The 24007-nt window shown below is 37.0% G+C and overlaps 1 protein-coding gene across 1 annotated transcript in view; it reads left to right on the top strand.

Moving 5' to 3' along the window:
• HTR4 (5-hydroxytryptamine receptor 4) overlaps positions 1–24007 on the top strand; it is a 495782-nt gene that overhangs the window by 331555 nt on the left and 140220 nt on the right. The window contains exons 4-6 of the mRNA XM_063445224.1: positions 1271–1471; positions 18410–18563; positions 22308–22876. Coding sequence (XP_063301294.1) covers positions 1271–1471; positions 18410–18563; positions 22308–22876 — 924 coding nt within the window. The remainder of the gene's footprint in view (positions 1–1270; positions 1472–18409; positions 18564–22307; positions 22877–24007) is intronic.

The following is a 24007-nucleotide window of genomic DNA, read 5'->3' as shown; positions in this document are numbered from 1 at the left end:
CCCCATTGTACTATCATGTATATGTTAATCTTTTAAACTATAAATGGTTACTGGAATTAAACTATTACTTAGGATAACAGAGACAGAAATTTTGACTGCTACAGACTATTCAAGTCATGTTTATTTTTTTTAACTTGCTCAATGAACAGTTAAGACATTCTTTTCATGTGGGTAACCAGGTTGAAAAACTACAAGATCATAATTTAATTTTTATTCTTTGTACAAGTTATATTCTTATCTGTGTCCAATATATAGAAAGCAGATGAATGAAAACAAACTTCACCAAAGGAGACAGACAGAAGAAAAGCAAATATTGTTTTCTCACAAGGCAATTTACTGCCATCCGTGTCTGGAAATATGCTATCAATCGAAACAATTGTTTTGTACAGTGAGTGCTTCCTAATGCTGTGATTTGAGCAAAAAAGCCAATAACTTCAAGATCATACTCACTCTGTATTATTTAGAAGCTAAAGCAATGCTTTTTCTGTTAGTCTTTTGAACCACAACGCACCTTCTTCTCCGCTGAGATTCATCAGCTAATTAAAGCTTAGAATTCACTGTCAAATTCACGCAGCTTCATTACATAACGACTTGACCCTGTCTTTAAAGTAAGACAAATATATTTGAGGAATTAACATTTAGCTTTTTTTTATTATTATTTACTCTCTCTTCTGATTTGATATTCATCAAATATTATCATCTGTCATCTGTAAAAAGCAACCTTTCCAAAAAATGCCTAAAAGAAAATGCTTCCCATATTCACTAAATCAAACATATTATATATTTAACAAGGACGTTGAAACCACTGTGTTGCAATCAATAATTTATCAAGTGAATATTGTTAAACTGTCACGTCATATACATCATTTTGACAATGATTATGACTGGATTATATATATGCCTATGGGGCTTTCTGAAGCAAACTCTTTTTCTTGACCTTGTAGCATAGGAGTGGAGGATCTCAACCGTTACTGGAGGGGGCAGGAAGATATTAGTGATTTTTATTTTATTTTATTATATTTATTTTACATTAGACATCTGCTTTTCAAAGTAGCCACCAAATATAAAAGTAAAGATACGTAGTATAATGCTCCACCAGGAAGTTTAGGGGGTGGATTCTGCATAATACTTAAGAGACAAACTTGTGAGTTTTCTCCTCAATACTCTGGTTATTTTGATACATTGATACAATAATGCATATATATAAATATTTGCTACATATGAGTATTTTTTTAAAGACCAATGTACATTTGCTACTATCTCATTGCAGGAAGATCAAGACCAATTATTTCATTGTGTCCCTTGCTTTTGCTGACCTACTGGTATCTGTGTTGGTTATGCCTTTTGGAGCCATAGAGTTGGTACAGGACAAATGGATTTACGGGGAGATGTTTTGTTTGGTTCGCACTTCACTCGATGTTCTCTTGACCACAGCTTCCATTCTCCACCTGTGCTGCATTTCATTGGACAGGTATGTTCAAGATATTTCTCCATACTGACCCAACAACAAAGCTTTAAATGCATAGTGCAAAAATACAATCCTGTCATGTGGGACACTAGCTACTATAAGCAAAGATTATAAAATATACATATCTATGTGCTGTTCGAGACTCATGGTGGCAGATTTGGTTTTGGCTTTGCTTTACGTTTTCCTTAATCACATTTTTATTATTTATTACATTTCAGTTTCACAAACTCTACATTGATATTTCTGGACAGGTGTGATTGGGAATTGCCTTACTAATGTTTTAATACTAATTATTTATTTGTGATTTGACTTTATATTTTGATGGAGCATTGTTAATTGTTTTATTAAATGAATGTTTGAGCTCATAAAGAGGAGAGATGTCAATCCTATTCCCATCATTATGACCTGCACAGTATAACAGACCATTCACATAAGCATGTCTTTGAGACATAAACTCAGTTTCCCATTGCTAGTAACAATCGCTTATGCTTTCAATATCATGAGAATCTATTGTATGAGAACGTATTTCTGGTTTCTGGTCACATTTGTTATCCCTTTAACCATAGGGTACCACTGATATTGTATGCATATTACCATACAACTGGTTTCTTGCCCATTGTCCTCTAGTTACCCAGTAGTTGGCTTACAGCTGCATAGCAGTGTACACTCTTTAAAAAACACATATTAAATATTTAACATAATATTCTACACCTACCTACTGCCTCACTTCAGCAACACTCTGCCAACAAACATCCAAACAAACTTATGCAGAACAATGGTATAAGACTACAACCCAAAACACGTTTTGCCTTCCTGCCCTCCTTGCCACAGCAATACTATCATACATTTCAGGCACAGCTGTGCAAAGTGCAGGAATGGATATATCAAACCCAATCTTATGCTTGCCACCCATACATAAATGAACAGACTGTTTCATTTGTTGCAGTATTAATTTGTCTCATAGCATACAATAATACATATTGGACCTGCATGTTTATTGAGAAGTTTTTTTTTTACAATAGTTGGTATTGGTAATATAAAATAAAATAAAAATAATTATAATGCAATTAGACTAAGCCCCACTTTATTAACTCAAGGATCTAACATGCAGTACTTTACTATGTTATCTTGGATAAAGTGCAATATTTATAAAAAAAAAAAATATTAGCAGTTTTTATCTCGATGTATACTAATATCTCCCATATAAAAGGTTTAGGATCAGCTGAGTATGCTCATTCAATAATCTCATTTTGTATTGTGCATCATTATTGAACAGCAGTTTATTTTTCATTGGAAATGCAAAAAATTGAAAAACATTCTTTCATGCAATATGGATTTCAACTTCATGTGCCATCTCTAAGAATTCATGGTTACCATTCTCAATTTTTATATCTGTAGTCACATCACAAAAAAAAAAAAAAACATCTATAATCCAAAAGCATGGCCTGGCAGGTTGATCAATATTAGCTCCTTTACGCAGCAGTGGAATTCAAACATTTTAGTAACCAGTTCTCATTTTTTATATGTAATGCACGCAGTCACACAGTCACGCACGGACGCACATTGACACAGTCACACTTGTATACCCTGGAGGGCAAAGGAAATGCTATTAATGAATTAAATGTATTTCAAGCCAATGTGCATTAAAAGCATAAACCTTATCATGAGAATGAGTAGTAATGCATGGGGTGGCAGTGTGTGTGAAGGGGGCATGGAGCGGTAGAGTGTGTATGAGGGGGGGCATGGGGTGGCAGAGTGTGTGTAAGGGAGGAATGGGACGGCAGTGTGTGTGAAGGGGTTCAGTGTGTGTGGAGGGGTGCTGTATGTGTGTGTGGAGGGGGTGATGTGAGTGTGTGTGTGTGTGTGGAGGGGGTGATGTGTGTGTGAAACGGGTGCTGTATGTTTGTGTGGAGGGGTGCTGTGTGTGTTTGTGTGGAGGGGGTGCTGTGTGTTTGTGTGGAGGGGGTGCTGTGTGTTTGTGTGGAGGGGGTGGTGCATATGTGGGGGTGTATTGTGTGTAGGGGATCAGTGTGTGGGGGGATAATGGATCAAATTTATATATAAAAAAAAAAACTAAAACACATTATATACCACACCCCCCTCCCTTCTTCTTATCTTTGGCCATGGAGGAGGGGGAGACTTTTGAATCCCAGGTGATTCAGTGGTAGTGCGTACAGATCATCCTGCAGCATCTCTGGCTGCATGCTGACTACCCTCTCCTCCCGGCGAGTACAGTGCAGTGTCGGAGCATTGCCCTGGTAACATGCGGCAACACTCTGGCCTGCCTGCTTGTGGGAGGAGCATTTTGCCTCCAGGCCCAGCTCCCTTCCTCACTCTGCAGCAGCAAACTGCCTTGGGGCCGGTGAGGGAGATCAGCGGCCCGAGAAGGCAGATAGCAGAGCCTGCTCGGCATGGGCTGGCAATGGAGATAAAAGGATCTCCCCTGTCAGCCTATTGAGAAAGGAGGCGGCTCTGCAGAAACATCATCTGGTCACCCTGCCGGAGGCAGAGATGTTATGCCCGCTCTCCACTTGTGCGAGAAACAGCGCGCAGAAGCTCGTCTGTGGACAGTACTGCGAGCGCGCCTGAGCACTACAAACAATAATAATAATTTTGATCTCTACGGCCCCGTCTCCAGCTTCCACCGGTTTGGCGAACTTGATGAATTTTAGTAACAGGTTCCCATGAACTGGTGCGAACCGGCAGTATCCAACCACTGCCTTTAACCCCTTAAGGACCAAACTTCTGGAATAAAAGGGAATCATTACATGTCACACACATCATGTGTTCTTAAGGGGTTAAGGCCAATGAAATGTTAATAATGACATAAGAGCAAATATAAAATAACTCTAATTTTCAATATGTCTAGATTCCCTCTAAGATAGAGGGCCCTTTGAGATGTTAATGGCCAGTAGCCTTGTGTTCCAGTATCATATCAAAAAGAAACACTAATACTTACCCACAGATTAATAATTAAGCCTCTTTTTTATTATATTTAGAATGGGACAAACACAATCCTTTAATCAAGCCCAAACAAGATTTGCATAACTTAACCATAGTGGAAGGGTTTGTGATGTCCGCTATATTGAGTCACAAGTAAAGAATATGACATATTTATGGAATGGAAAAATGGTAACAAATTGATAGATGCAATTAATATTTCTGTGGCAAGTACATAAGAGGAGATAGAACCAAATGTTTTAATTTGGATTAATGTTGGTTTGGAACACAAGGGGGTGGTCACTTATAGTTACTATAGGTACGCCTTATCTTCACCTCTAGGCGAGGCTTGGTAATCCACAGGGTATATATCTAATGATACTGACGTATATATTGTACTTTCTTGGGGCCAAAATCAAATTTTGAGTGAGTCAACGTCTTCCTTGCCAGACACCCCTGTTATTTTATCCATTTTGTTTTTATCTGTTGTTGGTGTAAATAATTTGTTTGTCATCTATATTTATGTATGCACTGTGACTATTTTTTGCTCATAATAAATATTCCTTTATTAAGTTCTGTCTGTGTCTGGTAAAGAATCACATTACCCGAAGAGACTAATTAATGAGTGTTTTGAAATTGAATAGGTATTGTGCTAAGTTGTATTTGGTGGGTTTTTAGTATTAAGTTACCTGGAGTACCAATGCACCCCATTTATAAATTGTCTTTGATGGTGGCAGCGTTAAAATAGTAATATTTATATTATTATGCTTAAGTGTGGGTGGTGTTAAGGGGGGTGGTATCATTATTTCCGGTCTAGTGCTGACAAATAGTGAACTTTAATCCTTTTACCACCCCAACTACGTCACACACACGTCTTGAAGTAGGGTGCATTCGTGACAAATGGTATTACTTCAGATTCTATAAATATTTAGGTAGACAACTAAGTAATGAAGAAATTAAATAATACACTTGGAGTTTGAAATGAGTTGAAGGAGAGATATTGGTGAAGTAGCATATGTTTAGAAACATCCTCACATTGTATATTGTTATACTGAAAAGCATTTGTTGAGAATTAAATAACTGTCCAAATCAACCTGTTTGAAAATAATACAACATATGAGGGTCAAATTGATGTCTTTAACTGTTGTACCAAGGTATTTGTATTTTGTGTATTTATGAGGATGCCAAACAAATATTCTTATTTTCATTTACAGCATATTAAAAGCATACAGTTTACCTAAATAAATGACTATTTTTACTTTAAACTTAGAAACGAGTACAATGCATGTTTCGCATATTATCTTACATTATTGAAGTGTCTGCCAGTTTGGTAGTGCTTTTTGCACTTTGAATTTCAAAGTCTGTTGTGTACACCAGTAAGATAAAAAAAAAGTTTGTTTCTTCACAAATATAACAAGACACCCAATTATACCTTTGCTAAATTTTGTTCACTTTAAAAGCCCAATTAAGAAATATATTCAGTTCATTTTGTAAGGTTTGAATTTTGACTGATTGCTTCGCTGTGATATTCTCAACTTTGGCACATTTTAGCTTATTGTCAAAATGCTGCAGTTATAAGCAGTATGCACATGGATATTAGTACAAAAGGCTCTGTTGTACCAACCCCTATATAATGTTGATTGAATGTGATCGTGTTTGGAGTGTCCCTTTTAGAGCTTAGTTTGTGTAAACCTTTAAAATTTGCAAACAGCTTGCCACATCACCACAATTCACTGGTTAGTAAAATGTTCTAAATTATTCTATATGATAATTAAAGTAGTTGCTTACATAATAACCCTGTGGAAGGCAATTTTAATTTACAATGATAGTTGAATATACATATTCAACTTGCTGCAACTCCAAAAGAGATATCATTATTTGTCAACTAATATCTGCCACTATCATCTATTTTTCAAGTTTCACATGACAAGATTTACTTTTTATTCTTCAGCAGAGACATAGCAATATATATGTTCGGCAAACAAAGCTTGTGTTACACTTGACCCAAACAGGTGTCACACTGGAGACATAGTTTTCTCCTATCATAAACCCTCTCCTCTTTTATATCTATGTTAAAGCAACACTCCACTGCCCAAATACAAAATAAATAAAAATCACTATTTAGTAGATATACCCTAAGTGCACGCATTTAATTATGTATTTTTTCATTGGGGTATAATCTAAAAACAGCTTGCAAAATCTGCAGTTCTCTTGTCTGCTGCTCTCCTACTAAGCCTGCCTAGACATTCTGTGACTGTCCAATCACAGACTTCCCAATGCAGCTCCATGAGAAGTCTTTGCAAGGCAGGTGCTCTGAGCTGTTGCTGCCTCTTGAGTTTAGCTCCACGGAGCTGACCAAACCAGGAAATAACAGAACCTGTTGTCTGCTTGAAGGCCAAGGGGACATATCCATGTTAATTTATAAAAGTGTAAATTTCTAATGAAATCTGCACTTTTTGCAAAATGAAAAAATAGTATACACTCTTCACACATAAAGCTTTTCAGCAAGCTAAACTGCTTTAGGGATCTGGGGTGCCCCTTTATCAGAAGCCCCTCTCAAACTGTGTTAACTTAAAAAAAAAAAAAGATCTCAACTAAGGAAATTGTATAAACCTATATTTTATTAAATAAAAAAATAAAATGCCTATACAATGTTTTCCTTTAAAAAATATACTTTAGAGCTCAATATTACATTGTATTCTTTTCTCTGAAGTAGAGAAAGCAATTTAGCAGTTTCTTTGTAATACCTGATGGAATTGTCAATAAATAAACACTATAAAGCAAAAAAAGCTTCCAGACGAAAAATCTGAACTTTATAACAATGTGTAATTTAAACTTTCTCTCTTGTGTTGGTAGGCCACAGATGATATTTATCTAGAACACAATGGCAACAATCCTTTAGATCCAGCCAGTTTAAAAGCAAAAGATCCCATAAGTATCTTTTGCTATTAAGCTGGCTGGACTATGCACTATATTTTTCATGGAGGATTTATTCTGACATTTTCTGAACTGTTTGTGTCTATATGGTAAAAAAAATAAATGATGAAGAATGACATAATAACATTTTTATTGGGTAAAGAGTTATTGATGGATACTCTTGTATGAAATATATTTGGAATTTTAGAATCTTAAAAGGAACATGTTCACAAACTTCATTGTATCATTTGAAATAAAGAAACACTGTATCCCTAATGCTATAATGCCCCTGTCCCTAGTCACATTAAGACACTTCCACTGCCACAATGTTTGCCATAAAAATAGGTTTTACTTTTTGCTCCCAGCACCGAGATTTCTTGTCATCAATAAGGCATGGCTTCCTCCAGCGATAGCCCCATCCAATGCTCCTCATAGAGGAGCATTGGGGACTTAAGGAACATGTGCGGCAAGTAGTACATGTGCATTCAATTATCCTTGTAGGAGAGGATTGAATCAATACTTTTCTAGGGGGCTACCACGTCAAGTGACCAAGGTCTACTAGGTCAGTGAAACGGAATCCCCTTTTATAAGGTGAACTTGCCCTGTAATGTAAACATTTAATTTTAAAAAACAAACAAAAAACTTGCCACCGCTGGACTATGGCATAATGGTGGTGCACTCCTTAATTCCATTTGTGGGACATATTGAAGGATTACTCCAAGCACCATGACCATTTCATTTTGAAACACTGCATGTAAAGACAAAGAACAAACCTCTAATTACACCTTTGGTAGCATCAGCAGTCGACCTAAAATAGGAATTCTGACTAATTATTGCGTTTTTGGATTCTGGTGTCAGCATGCATAGCATGCTGGTGACAGGTTACCAAAGGCAGCACTGCTCCTCCTCCGTGCCTCACAAGTCCTCTGCTCAGCCCATCCGCTGGGACGTGCCTCCCCATGCTGCGAGGGGGATTGATGTCACCAAAGGAGGATAAAGCTGCAGGTAGTATTTGACCTCTGAGTGGAATTGCAGGTAAGTTTATCCTTTATTTCTTTTGGGGGTGCGGGACTTCCCCACAAGGGTAACTCTAACCAAAAACAGTGTTTTATTAAAAAAATGTTTTTGCTTGGAATGGAGTATACCTTTAACCCCTTAAGGACACATGACATGTGGGACATGTCATGATTCCCTTTTATTCCAGAAGTTTGGTCCTTAAGGGGTTAATTCTGTATCATACAATGACATTCCAAATCATTCTATGTTTTTAACTTTGTGACAACAGCTTGAGAAAGTAACCTTTTTGATCTCATGTGCATTGTGAAGTTATCAGAAAGGGTTGTTGTTGTTTTTTCTTTGGTAGATCCTCATTAACCTTATCTCTCCATCAGAAATATATACAGGCCTGATCTCTCCATCAGAAATACTGTGATGAACTACAACACATTTCAAACCGAAATTGACAAATCAGACCGAAACATCATAAAAAAAGACTTTTGTAGTTGAAAGGCAGCAAATCTGTTTAGCTTTGTTTCAACAGCATGTGGACAATGTTCTCAGAAACGTGTATGATTATATTGGAACAAAGACCTGTTATTAATCCACATGATTTTACAGTTAGATGTTTGATGAGTGTGAGTTTTGACCATGAATTATACCAATGATAACTAATAGACTTTGGCAGAAATCAAATCAGGAGGGCAGAATTTAGTTGATGACGTGTGCCTTGTCGGCATATGCACAAAACCCCCCACCAATACCCATTACAATAAAAGACACTGACACCAGGGTTTTGGCAAAAGTATATCACAGCTTTTATTTATTATTAACATAAATTATAAAGGTCATTGTCAACATCAGGCCCACGTTGGCCTGTACAATTACCACAGTAGTTTACAATTTAACCCCTTGACAATGACCCACCCCCACGTAACATAATACACAAACATTGTAACATATTAACTTAACATTGAAACATGACCATTGCCACCGAAGGGCACCATCCATTGCCACCAAAGGGCACCACCAGTGTAGGGGCATACCGAGACACCCCTACACACCCTGGTTCGGAGCTACCTAGGAGCTCAAACCTACCAAACTAGTCCAAAGGCCTACCTATTAGCCCTGAACTCCAAACTTTTCCCCCGTCTCACTCTTTTCTCCCCCCAACTTCACTCTCCATCCCCCGCCACCGTGGCCAAACGGGAAACACCTGAAAGCAAAGGGAGCGTGGGTGGGACAACAACAGGTAAGTATAACTTTAGATTAAAAGTGATCCTTAGATCTAAAATGGCCACTACTTATACTCCACTTATAACTCCACCCCACTCCATATCCTTAGGCCCATCCCAAACCACTGACCCCTAGATGGCCTGTCTCCTGGCAATGTCAAGGCATACTCCCCTTAGCTACGCTGCTCCATGGGTTACATTCTGCTGATTGGCTCTGTCGCATTTAATAACTGAATCTATCTGGCTTATTATTGTCCAAACCACATGCCCCAGTGAGGAGGGCATGTCAACAGCAATGAAGTGGTGGGAAGATAGATTATAGATTGCCCTCTACTGTTCCAAAGCTTTTTCCATTATTGTCTAATGTGGAGTTCCACTGTATGCTGCAATTAGTTGTAAATGGTGTGTTGGGGGTCCTCAATGATTTTGCATCTGCCTCAAGAGTTGGCTAGCTCTTACATTGCAGTGGAAATGATCATCAATCCTCCTGTTTCTGACAAGAAATAGAAAACAAATATCAGTGTCAACAAAAACTGCCCTATTGGCTTCTACCAACTACATCTTCAAAACTCAGGTGCAGTAATAGGTCTCACTTACGCATAATCGACAGAGATCCTGAGGTTGAGAACAGGATTCTTTTAGGTCAGAAATGGCATGGAGGCTTTAACAAAGGAACAGAAAACCCAAGGCAAGGTATCCAAAGCAGGGTCAGGCAGAAATCAGAGTCAGATGGTCCAGAGGTCAGGGCAAGCAGCAATCAGCAAAAATCAGAGAGCAAGCAAAGTCAGGAAACCAGCAAGGATTGGAAACACAGGGAAGCAAAGGCTAGGAGTTCTGAGGCAGGGAACAAAACAACCAACATTGACTGAAAGGTTTGCTCTGCTTATAAAGGAATGGGTCAATCACGTAACCTGGTCTCACCTGTGCGAGGGTCTACCTGAGGTCAATATGACTGACTGTAGGACTCAGTCCCATCTTGGATACAACACTGCCCTAGCTCCACCTCTTGGCCATACAACCCCAACACTTGTAAGTGGCCCAGGTCTCTTGCCTGATATTATAATGTCTATAAAATTGTCATGGATATATTTATGGTGTCTTCCATAGTGTGGCTTCAGTGCTAAAACGTTTCTGTATGTTTGTATTGATAATGCTGCACAATTACACTTAATGGGACACTATAGTCACCCAGACCATTTTGTCTCAATGAAGTGGTCTTGGTGCCAACCCTGCAGCTGAAGGCACTGCATAACAGCATGTTTTCATTGCAGAATTTAAGTGTCTCTAGAGGTTGTTACTCAGATAGCCACTAGAAATGCTTCCAATGAAACAGCAGAGTAAAACTCTGCTATCTCTCTCAGATTGTTTCAATCTGAGTGGTGAAGTGTGGCATTTTGCTTTGCATGGACTTGATCTCAGCCAAGGAGACATGGTAGAAGGACCAAGATCGGCACAGTAAGGGAGAAATGGTAAGAAAAAGTAACATTTTTCTCTGCACGTGTGGGCTGGTGATCTAGACGACCACCAGGACACTACAGTGTTAAGAATACACAGTGTTCCTTTAACAGTGCATCTATATGGGAAACACCAGGTGCGTAATACAAGGCATTTTAATTACACATGGCATTTTCCAAATATCATAAAATTGTAATATTCTTTACCTTCTGTTCTCTGTTAATCTGCCAGTAATTACATTACAAGACTGTAAGTGACGTGTGTATTCACATATTCTCAAGGTGAAATCAGATTCCTTCTAACAGTGTTCTTTTAATTATTGTAATCCAGTGATTATTCCAAATAATTTTATTTATGACTTTGTTTATTAAACACTGTAGTGGGTCAAACACCATGGTGAATATTAAATTAACCTCCCTTTTTAAAAAGATGTTTTAATTTAACAACGGCCTGGTGATATATATTTAAACTACTAATAAATATTAACCCCTCGTAGATAGAACTCTAAAAATTACACTGAGTGCATTTTTTCTGGCTATTATTTTAAGAAATTATTTTATCTCCTGCTGACTAGCAAACAAGCCTGCAGTGAGCTGCTGAGAATAATGCATGAATTGAAGTAACTTTATTCATGTATCTTTAACATAATGCCTGTGTTCCCAGGCTCATTATTAACACTTACTTTGTTGACCATGAGATAAAGTAATAGAGATGGCGTAGTGGTGTTCCCACTTTTATAAAAGAGCACACAATATGGTATATAAAATATACTAACAGGGTTGTTCACTTAACACTGGATTTTGTCCTGATGGACAAAATCTGGTGAAAATGACTGATTTCCGCAATGGCAATTCTCATATTTGTGGAATTTGGATGCATGGAGCAAATTTACAGCAAACAATTACAATCGGTGCTTTTGCATCCAAATTCCATACGAAGTATAGGATTAAGAAAATTCAAAGCACTGATAAAAAAATTCATCAGGATGCACCTTCGCAAATTATCGTCCACTTGCTTTTTTCTCTCTGATAGTAAATATATATCTTTATATGTATTTGTTTATTGAGCCCCTTCACTATTATTAGGGTGAGGAGTGGTAGGTAGGGTTCTTTATTTTTATTGGGGGTTGGCTATGGAATTGGAGACCCCTTAAGCATCCTGGAACGAGTATGCCTTCCTTTGGGGGGATGACAATGTCCACTCCCCATTGTTTAATTATTTAGAGGCAATTGGGAGGGGGCTTGGAGGGTGGGCACTAGTTTCATCCCCCAGAATAATAAAATTAGAGCCCCCACCCCAAAAATAAGCTGTGTTTAAAACAGTGTTCATTGCTAAGAGTAACTGTAGAAATGCAGTGTCTGCATGTCAAGCATGTCAACTATGTGACATACAGGGCATCAAATTAGATGCTGTCCTACTATCCAGGCCTTCAAAGTTACTCGCCACTACAAGTCATAGATTCCATAAACCAGGGGAAAATTACTAGTCACCAAGGCTAAGTTTCCATTTGCTGTTTGCTATAATATTTCTCTTCCTTTGCTCACTTTTTCAGTAGATCTCATGTAATTAAAAAAAAACCTGTGTACTGTTGCATTTTCATATTTAATCATAAATTCTTAAACTTGTCTTTTTATTTGTTCTAATTTGACTGGTTTACATAATACATTCTCAGTAAATCTTCAAGTACGTCCTATTCTATCAAACTTGTTTGCCATAAGAGATTTAAACAACGGTACAGACTGACTGAAGTTAAATGTACAGAGCATGATTGATCCAAACTCTTAAACCAATTAAAAATTTGGCTAGCACTGTGCATTTCATCAGTATTAATTCTATTTATGATACAAAAGAAGAGGTTTAGAATAAAACATGAGAGTGCAAAAGTGGAATTAACAGAGTTTCTAATAGTGGGATTTAAAAATCCACCAACTATCATATAGTTGATTTTGGCCAGAAAGTCTTGGAAGGCTTAAACCAAAGGCATTTGGTTCTTAGCTGGTTTAGACATGTTGTTTATGTACAGTAGCACATCATATACCCAGGATAAATTTGATACCGCTGTAACACATTACCTCGCTTTTAAATCACAGCTGTCCTTGATTTGGCTATATGTGTTAGGGATCCCAACTGGATTCCTTCTCATATACTCACATTTAATTCCTGGAGAAATATAAATGAATCATTGAATAATTGGCATTACTTTTATAATGAACATTGTCTGTTAAATAAAAAAAAAAATAGCATTTTTATGTAAATCTACCATATACATTGCTATGTGGAGAGATGTTCCTATGAGTACTAAGAGAAATACAGGATAATGTCTAAAATACAGGATGTTACATAGTTACATAGTTATATAGTTGAAAAGAGACATGCGTCCATCATGTATGGACATAGCGGGGAATGTGGTGCAAATAAGAATAACAGAGCCTACCCCAAATATCCCTAACGACAGACACCGAATTTGGATGAAAAGGGCCGCAGCATTTATCAAAAATGAGACTGTAGGACTCATCCAGCATTTATTAACTTTATCATTAATTTATAACCATAGATAATTACATAAATAACCCAGAACATAACATATAAATTAACACCTAGGCCCTACAGACTTTAGCTTACATAAACATCCTTGCCAATGAAAGAGACCACATTTCTATGCACCTGCTTGCCCACTGGGTTCTCGCCTCCCCCCTCATCCAAATCAAATTCCCTTTTCCTTTTTATGCTTACCACCAGCCAGCTTTTAGCTCGTCCGGCACATCCAAGTTGGTAACTTAAAAATTTACCCTACAGGGCAGGGGAGGTTAAGATTTGACTTTGTCCATATCCTGACACTCATTGTAAATAGCCCCCCAAAGCCTATTGGCAAGTACACGCCACCCCCTATAATCAGCAGGGGGTCCCACCCAAACCACTCAAGGCCTGTTCCACCACTTCCTAAATAGCAAGATGGAAAAGGACGAGCCCGACCTCCATGAGGTGAACGCCATCACCCCGAAATAAATTAGCTGCCTCCCGTTTGAACACCCTGTGGCACAATAGACCAATTCCATCAATCTGCCAGACCAAGCGACCACATCTCCCCAGGGTAACGGAGTCCCCTCCAGATACGCCTGTGGGGCAACCACCCGAAATTCCAACCACTACAAACGAGAGAGAGCATGCGCCATTACATTGTGAATGCCAGGTATATGCTCAGCCCTACAATACACATTTAGACATAAACATCGGAGCACCAATCGCCTAAGCAAGCAAACTACTGGAGGGGAGGAGGCCGTCAGCCTATAGATAGACAGTGAAAAACAACCCGCTTAACCCAAAACTGGGACCTCCAAACCTTCACCGCCACCAGAATGGGGAAGAGTTTTAGGAAAGCCAGATTCTTTGTGAGGCCAGAGACATTCCAACTGTCCAGCCAAGAGGCAGCACACCAACTAGAGCCCAGAATCGCCCCAAACCCCATCGAGGCCGCCGCACACGTAAAGAGGTGTAGGTCCGTGTTAGAAACCTCCAGTGCCTGCCGATAGGGCCTGCCATTATCAGGAGGAGTCCCAGACCACCAGATCGGCCCGCAGAGGCCGTGTCAGCCGAATGAAGTGCCGGGGGGCGGTGATGATCCCTACACCACTCCCAAACACATAACCACTCCCATACACACATCCAACCAATCACAAGTATCCTTCCTCACACTCATACTTGTTTTTGCTGTTGATCCAAAAGTTAGTATTTAGGTATATACTAATAGAAGGGTTGAAACTCCTAGACCAGAGCCAACACCATGCTGACAAGACCCTTGAAGGGTTACTCCAACCAGCACCCAGTTTAATCAGTGTAAACAGTGGGAGTGTAATCCTTACTATCTTGCCCACCGCCCAACTAAAATAAATAATAAAAATAAAATTTACCTTTTTTTCACCCCTGAGGCCAAGATCTCCCTGACGCTTGATCCTCCTCCTATGATTTCACTCCGTGTCCACTTTGGGAGGGATGTCAAGAAAGACAAGCTTAGAGAATATCAGAGCATATCAAGAAAGACAAGTTTAGAGAATGTCAGAGCATGTCAAGAAAGATAAGCGTAGAGAATGTCAAGAAAGACAGGTGTAGGGGCATCACAGTGATTTGGGGGGGAAACTGGATGTCTGTTGCTAGCATGCTGTGTGGCAAGCTACACCAAGCTAAAGTTACTGTCATACTACAATCAGTGACGAAGGCCATCTCCCACTTCCACAAAGGCACAGATGTAAATTACTCAGTATCACTGCTGGTCTGTCTCCCTTACTAACTACGGTTAGGTGTCTGGAAAAATCCAGATTTTTTTTATTTCAATTCTCCTCCTTTTTTGCCTTCTATTGGTCCCTTGCTTTGTGAAAAAACATAAAAATTTGTGTCTGTCCCCTATCAATCATCTTTTTATACCTTGTGATTAGACACGATATACAGTCCCCATGATTGGACAGACCTCTTATCCATCATGAGGGACTAAGCTATTTACCCCACCCCACCCCACCCCACCCCCCCAAAAAAAAATGCATGTTCATGCTTGCATGAGATTATTCCCCAGAGATTCTGCCTAACAGCTGCTTGGAAATTTATATTTATGCTTGTCCTGAGATGAATCTCCAAATCTACTAATCATTAGTTAACTTTTACAGTAACCTAAAGGCACCCAGTAATAGAGTCATTACTATATAGTCTGTATTGGGGTTTCTCAAGACATGTATAAACCACTCAATTTTTTTCTTATGGTTTATTACTATGTCTCCTGAACCTCACTCAAGTACCTTATTTTCAACAATTTCTTTGAATCTATAATTAGAATAAAAATGATGTAAAAAAGCATGACAGTCATGGATGATAAGTGTTTAATTTACTCATGACTCATATGTTATGTTACATAAAATCCATCAGTGATTTTACAATGACAGCTTCGGAATTACTTTCATTCTATATGTCAATTTTAATAAAAGTTTAAAAAAAATAATTAAAAAAAACATGTTACATAGCACTAATAATTACTAGATAGAACATTTAAAGTTAGAATGGAATGATACAGAGTCAGGTAATCAAAAATTTAAAAAGAAGTCTAGCAGATACTTACATTTTATCTATGACATCAATATAAAACATGAGATGGTAATGTAGTAAATGTAGCATTTAATGCTTTTCATGCTCCCCATGTCATTGTATTATGCCTGATGTTTCACATCCCACTGCACATTTCTACATGGTACTTCCATTTGCATCAGAACGAGGAGGTTTCAGATACTGGCAAATAGAGTTCATGAAACATGAACACTTGACACATGTTTTCTATAAGTGGAGGGTGTATGGAAATTGAGACAGTTGAACCTGATTGGTTTAGACAGAAGTGGCTTGTTATGCTAGATTTGCAGAGTGAATGTTGTGTTAACCTTCAAGAAGAGAACCCATTGTCAAGGACAAAATAGTCGTTTGGGGAATTGTGGTATCTTTATTGGCTAACTTGTGTTCATAATTATGCAAGCTTTCAGGGCTAGTTAGGTTCACACTGTAAGTATGATTTTCTAAAACAAAATAGATTACTGGAACCTTTTAGAGACAAAGAAGGAATTCATACAACGTATGATCAAGCTACAGCTCTAAATGCTATGTTAGCATATTTTACATCACTTGTTCTTAATCCCTGTGGCAAATAGATATATATTAAAAAGACCGTACCTTTGTCACAGATCTAAATCAGGACTCCAGAACAATATGATGTATAGGTTGATCTTAGTGATGAAAAGGTAGAACATTAAACTTCCATTTTAAGAGAAGCTACAATTTTAAAGTTTTTCTATTGAGCGCATGTTACAGTAAGTTTAATACAAGTTTTTCTTTATGGATTGCAATCTGTCCACTGTATTGTAATATTATTATCTGAAAATCAGGTTACATATATTTCTTTATGTTTTTAGCTCTTATACATATTTAATGTTACATTGTTGTCATTAGAGGGCTTTTTAATTCTTTCAAAGCTTGATTAAATAAAAATATATATATATATTATTATTATTACCTCTCAGTAAAACAGTCTGCTTTTTTCACATTTTTGCTGGGCATTTGTTCAACCATAACGCTCCTCTTTCTATTTTAGTGCACCCATACATAATACATATATATTTTTTATATATGGAAAGTCATCCCTGCTATCAGGTACATTATTCTCATTCAGGGTCACCTAGTGGGAGATGATCATGGTGAGGCTGTCCTCTTCTCCCAATCGACTTGCTGTCCCCAGTGTTGAGTTCCAGCACTGCACAGGGAGCAGATGTCCGAGGTTCATATTAGGCCCAGCTTCATATTAAAGGGACACTGTAAGCCAGGGCTGGACAAACTGTCGATCAAACTGCCATAAATCTTTGCCTGCCTTAATAATGTAAATCTTCATCGAAGCTGCAGTTCTACGGCACCTAGGGATTGTTCCTGATCCATCAAAAATGTACCTGATTAAAGTGGCGATAGTGTCTGGAGTCCCATGTCACTGTCCTTCTATTTAGCATTAAACAATTAAAACATTTTTTTATACTAAATGAGAGTCCTTAGCAGCCAATCCAATAATGAAGAAATACTAGCCTGAACAACAATGGGTGTCTGTGATTGTCTGAGAGTGTCAGCTGACAGCTTTCAGCCTATCACAGCATTCATTGCTGGTATGAGTTGTTATAGATAGAACAGGGTTTATAATATCTGCTTTATCCAAATGTCCAGTAAGGACTGAGCTGTGGGAGTGTTATACTACTCAAAAATATTTTTACACAAAATGGAGGGACAGTGCCAGACGACTTGAGGCACTATAACTGGCTTAATGAGATGAAATTATTTTAGTGCTTGTAGTGTCCCTCTAAGCTTTATAGTTATTATTTTGACCACTGGCAAGCAAAAATCCTTTGAAATACCCCATTTAAGAATTGGTTTGTTTGAAGCCATTTTATATTCAAAATTGATATGTATGTCCATTTTGGAAGCAGAAGAACCATGTCTTTGTATTGAAATAAAATGCTCTCCCTTTGGTGTTTGAGAAGAAGATTCCAGTCAGTGGTGGATAGCACTTATCTGTGTAAACACAGCAAAAAGAACTAAAGCAAACACACAAGGATTGCCTTAATGATATAGTTCAATATAACAACTTTACATTCTGTATCGATAAACAACATGATCTGATTTCATTTTCTCCAAGCAGTAAAAATCTTGATGTGAATGCTTTATATTTCAGACATGAGATATAGTAAACTTGTCATATAAAAGAACTATAAATATTTTGATGTATGATTTTTTTTTAACTTTACTATTCCTTCAACCACATTTTCAAACTGAGTATGTGATTTATTTATAAGACTGTTTTTTTCTCTGGTTTTTTTTTTTTCTGTCTTTCAAGATATTATGCTATCTGCTGCCAACCTCTGGTTTACAGAAATAAGATGACCCCACTGCGAATAGCTTTGATGCTCAGTGGTTGTTGGATTATCCCAACGTTTATATCATTCCTACCGATCATGCAAGGTTGGAACAGCATTGGAATTCTTGACTTGGTAAGTACGAAAAGGAGAGAGGTTTTCTACAAAAAAAGCTGTTTGCATCTTAGGATTTTGTAGACTTACGAATGTCTCATGGTGTTTGCCTCCACACACAAAATTAAGCTATTGAGGACATGTAGTTTTAAGAATAGTGAAGTGTAAAATAGCATGAATACAAATGATGTCCTCTTTCTTTTCCTGGAGACTGCGTGATGTCACTAGGCTAGAATTATATGGTTCTCTGGGTATTGAATGACATTCATAGAGCTAACTGGACCATGATTTAGAAGGGGAATTGGTCTGAATGTCATGTTTTCCTTCATTCTAGATAAAGAAGTATAGATGGGAATATTGATAATATAATATAAGCACCATGTATGTTACAGCAAGGTGTGATGCTTAAATAACACAGTAATAACACAGTAACGTTAGTTTCAGCTTTCCTTAATAACATTTTATCTAACTCTTCATCTCTTCATCCACTTAAAAAAATAAATGAGCGGAAGAGCAATTACTAACAGTATTTTAAAAAGCTAATTTAGGTATATTTAGAAAATCTACTTTGTGTCTGTGTACATGTATTTCCCACAATTGTTTATTTGCAATTTATTTTTCCACGGTAGCAGTCTTTTTGTAAGTGTCAGTTGGGAACTAATGAAAATTTAGGTTGTTGTTTAGTACCATCTTTATGATACCTTTGAGGATGTATGCATATTCACCTATACTTTACAAAAATGCAAACCCAGCGGATATTTTTTACTCCAAGGCCTTATTTAACCTTGTACTGCAGAGAGCCCCAGATGGACGTTTTTCCTCAAGTAAGCAGGTTAATCTCCTAAGAGCAGACATTATGTTGCTAGAGTAGGACTTGCCAAGGATGGGGTATATAGATGTTGTGGCAGGCTTATGTAATGTATGAATATTTACTGTAACTAAACCCCCATCATTTTTGAATAGATTAGATGTTTAAAAAAACAAAAAACGAACTAAGCTTTGACGTTACTGTTTAATGGATGAATGAGTGTGCTGGATCTTGTTTATTATATATATATATATATATATATACATATATATATATACATAATTAATACTTTGTAGTGGATAGCATAACTGTAAAGTGATTCTAAGACCAGTCTACATGCCACATTTATAGAATTTTAACCCCTAAGTCTTAATTGTAGCAAATTATTAAATTAAAGGGAATTGGTATCCTTGCTAACATACATTATAGATCGATAGAATACACTACAAATCTATAAAAAGGATTAACGTCACATTCCTTAAGCAGTAAAACTACAGATTAAATTGATTTTTGTTGTAAAATAACTGAGTTCCTTTAATGTTTAATGTTCAAATAATTTAATATGTACATGTACCCAAATGACTAGCACATCTTTAGATGGAAAGATGAAATAAATATAAGATATCTACTTAGTATCTGCTTCTGTTCCTGGGAAATGTAATGTTCCGAAGTTGTGTGCACATCTGTGTTTTTTTCTGGTAACCTCTGTGATCTGTCTTGAACACTAGGCTTCCTGGGAGAGATCAGAGAAGATGTTGGGTTACAATGAACCTGTATTGCAAATTTTCAGTTACCTTAAAGTGCCCCCATGTACATTGAATACACTATATATCACAAATATACATGGTGTATTCAATGTAATATATAGAAATTTACTCACCTTTCGGATATCCTCCACTTCACCTGGTATCTTCTTTGATTTGCTCTGCTTGGGATGTCATGTCACTTTGTTCCTATACTCTCTAACCAGATCTAGAAGCACCGACTAGGGAGTTTCCATAGCAACCACAGCGCGTGCTGTATTTTTTACCTTCTAAATAAGTACTTGTGTTAAAATGTATAAATTATATGATTTACCAAGTAAATTAGGACAATTTCATGTTTTTTTTTTTAAATAAAATAATCTATGTAATGCTCCACATATAAAATTTCATGGTAAGTCATTTTATCAACAACACAATTTTTTGAGTTATTTCTGGTTTTGATAAAAGTATGCATGTAGAAGAATGTCATTTTCCATCTAAGCTAAAGATAAAAGGTGATAATAAAGCCTCTGTGTGAAAGCTCTGACTCACTTCACTGATAGCTACGCAATTTTAATAGTCTTATTGTATTTTTTTCAATACCTGTTCTATAAATGCTTTACAGTCAGTCCGATAAGCACTAAATTAATTTAAGTGATATACTGAAGTGCTGAAATGTATAAGAATGACTCATAGAAATGAGCCAAAGCAGAAAGCTGACAGAGATTTCAAAGGGCCTCCCCTCTTATCATAGACTGTTCAACAGTAAGATCTGTTTGATTGACAAAGTGAAGAAAGAAAGAATAGAGCAAATTATTAGTGGGGTTAAATCGCCTGTATAATAGCCTGTAGAATGTGACGCCATCACCCATGCTCTGCTGTCTACTTTTCTTAAATGTATCACTGCAGAATAATTCAATTAAATAAAATGATGGCACAAATTAAGCAAAGTAAACCTGTTCATTGCTCTTAAATGGTTTAAAAGAAAAGGAAATGTACACAAGGCCGATACCAAGTTATTTATTTTATTTTTTTGCCATTAAAATAGCTGGGTTTTTTTTTTTTTATTATATGTGTCCAGGCCTTTCTTGCACCTCAGTCGTTTAATCTCTCAGAAATCTATACAATGTCAAAAAGCCTGAAATTATTATACATACATCAGTGATCTGCGTGGGAGGCCAGTGGATAATCGGCTTTGCGAGTTATCCACTATTTCAGACTGGTTAGTTTGTGTAATGCCAGATTATCATTACATAGAAGCAGACCAGTCGGAACTTTTTATGAGCATCCAAAATTGTCTTTCTTAAAAAAAAGTACTTCACCAGATGTATTGTCTCTAGTAAATATGGACCAAAAATCAAACATATTGAAAAGGTATGTAGTATTGGGTCACTATACATAAAGATAATCCATGAAGAATATACATTTGTTTTCTTTCATTTTGGTGGAATTTGCATGCTATCTAACGATATCAGAGCCTGAATAGGAAGTTTGGTTTAAATAAGCCAGCTGTTGCTCATTATAGCTTAATACCATTTAATAAAATCAATCCTACTGTGAGCAAAGAGTCTATGGTTAATTCACTAAATAATCAATTATGATAAATTAAAAACCAAAATGCAAAAGTCAAGCTGAAATAGTCAAGCTAAAATGTTCCCACCTTGAATGGTTACCCCAATTTCCATGACCACTTCTGCTTTTTAAAGTGACCTTATAGGAAGGAATCCGGCTGCTTCAAACACCACATATCCAGAGATATTTGCACTTTTGTACTGAGTAGTTATATCCCCTGCAAACGTGACTCTGTTCCGCGTTGCCAAATTTCAATTCTGTGCATATTTTACGTCATTACACATTGCATGCTGGTGGCAGACATTCTCTGATTCTACCCTTCATCTCTGCCTTGTGTCTCCCATCCTTAATTTATTGCAGCCCTATATATATATATATATGTAAGAAGAGTTAGAGTAACCCTTTATCTATTTCAGACTAAATTTAGCAATATGGATTTCAATTTATTGCAGTTTATTTTTTATAGAATAAATGTAAACACAAAACTAAACTGCATCTGGTTGAAGAAGCGGTTGAAGAAGTGGTGGTTGAAGAAGCTGGTATCAGCCTAATAGCAACGTTTATGGCAAGGGTTTTTTAATTCATTTCATTAGTTTACTTAAAGCACAGCAAGAAATATTCATTTGTTTCTCATTTTTCCAGATAGAAAAGAGAAAATTCAGCAAAGATTCCAACTCGACGTACTGTATTTTCATGGTGAATAAACCCTACGCTATAACATGTTCAGTGGTAGCTTTTTACATCCCTTTCTTCCTGATGGTGCTTGCTTACTATCGTATTTATGTAACAGCTAGAGAGCATGCCAGGCAGATTGGAGTATTGCAACGTGCAGGTGCCCCAGCTGACCACAGGCACCACCATCCAGATCAGCATACAACCCACAGGATGAAGACGGAAACCAAAGCTGCCAAAACTCTGTGCATTATAATGGGCTGCTTCTGCCTTTGCTGGGCCCCGTTTTTTATCACCAATGTGATTGACCCTTTCATAAGCTATTCAGTGCCAGGTCAACTTTGGACAGCTTTTCTCTGGTTAGGCTACATCAATTCAGGATTGAACCCTTTCCTGTATGCCTTCTTAAACAAGTCTTTCAGGCGTGCCTTCCTCATAATTTTATGCTGTGGAGATGAGAAATACCGGAGACCTTCCATTTTAGGACAAACTGTCCCATGTTCTACCACGACCATTAATGGATCCACGCATGTATTAAGGTTAGTACATTTGACATTTTTCTTTTGGTTTGCATCAGCTATTTATCTTACAAGTTACAAATGTCTATTCTATGTTTTTTTACGAGTTACAAATGTCTATTCTATGTTTATATTTTGATATTGATGAAAAGACAGATTTACGGTGTTATGGTTTATGTTTTCTGGGACATAATTTATAAATAGGCTGGCACATGCCACCATGTTAATGAAGCAGAATATGGATATAAGACATCACATTCCAGTTTTCTCAATTATAATGCTGTACATGGACATCTTAGAAATACATGATTGAGACCTCTGCTTCCTGTTTAAAAGGGTCCAGTATTTTAGATTCCAATGAATAATGAATTCCAGTAGGATCTCCAATGCCCCTTCCTGTTCATGTTTATTATAAGAAGGTTTACTTTACTTATTTTAGGAACCAAAGTAAAGAAAATCTGACATTTGCTGTTTCCGGAAATATAAATATATTTTCAAACTACTAGTAACCTGGTTATTGTAGCCAGCCTATGGCACACCTTTGCAATAATCATGCTGTCAAATCAGCATCTATATATGCCACACCTGTGAGGTGGATGGATAATCCCAGCAAAGGAGAAGTGCTCACTAACACAGATTTAGACAGATTTGTGAACAATATTTGAGAGACATAGGCATTTTGTGTACATAGAAAAACTCTTAGGTCTTTGAGTTCAGCTCATGAAAAATGGGGGCAAAAACAAAAGTGTTGCATTTATATGTTTGTTCAGTGTATAAACCAATTTAAAAAAAAATGCTAATAATTAAAAAAATGTTTTATCAATTTCTATTTTTTTCCTCAGTTTTTTATTAATATTTCATATTTTTATAAGCAATGTTTATTCTTGTAGAGAAAGGGAAAGAAAACGTGACGGAAAACTGTGTATGAACAAAAAAGCAAAAAAAAAAAAAAAAAGCCGAAAACAGCAGGTGTTATTTGTGTGGATTCCAAATCTATATTTCATTTTTAATTACTTGTACAGTGAGAAATATATTTTTGTCAGGTTCTTATTTTGGCATTAACAGTGGCAATTTGTTCAGTTCTTCATGAGAATGACAAATTCTTGCAATTTTTTTCCTTTCAATGAGACTAATAAAGGGCAATGAATACTG

Source organism: Pelobates fuscus, chromosome 3, assembly GCF_036172605.1.
Source record: "Pelobates fuscus isolate aPelFus1 chromosome 3, aPelFus1.pri, whole genome shotgun sequence".
Lineage (NCBI taxonomy): Eukaryota > Metazoa > Chordata > Amphibia > Anura > Pelobatidae > Pelobates > Pelobates fuscus.
The sequence above is the reverse complement of the archived record's forward strand: the minus strand, read 5'-3'. Positions and strand labels throughout refer to the sequence as shown.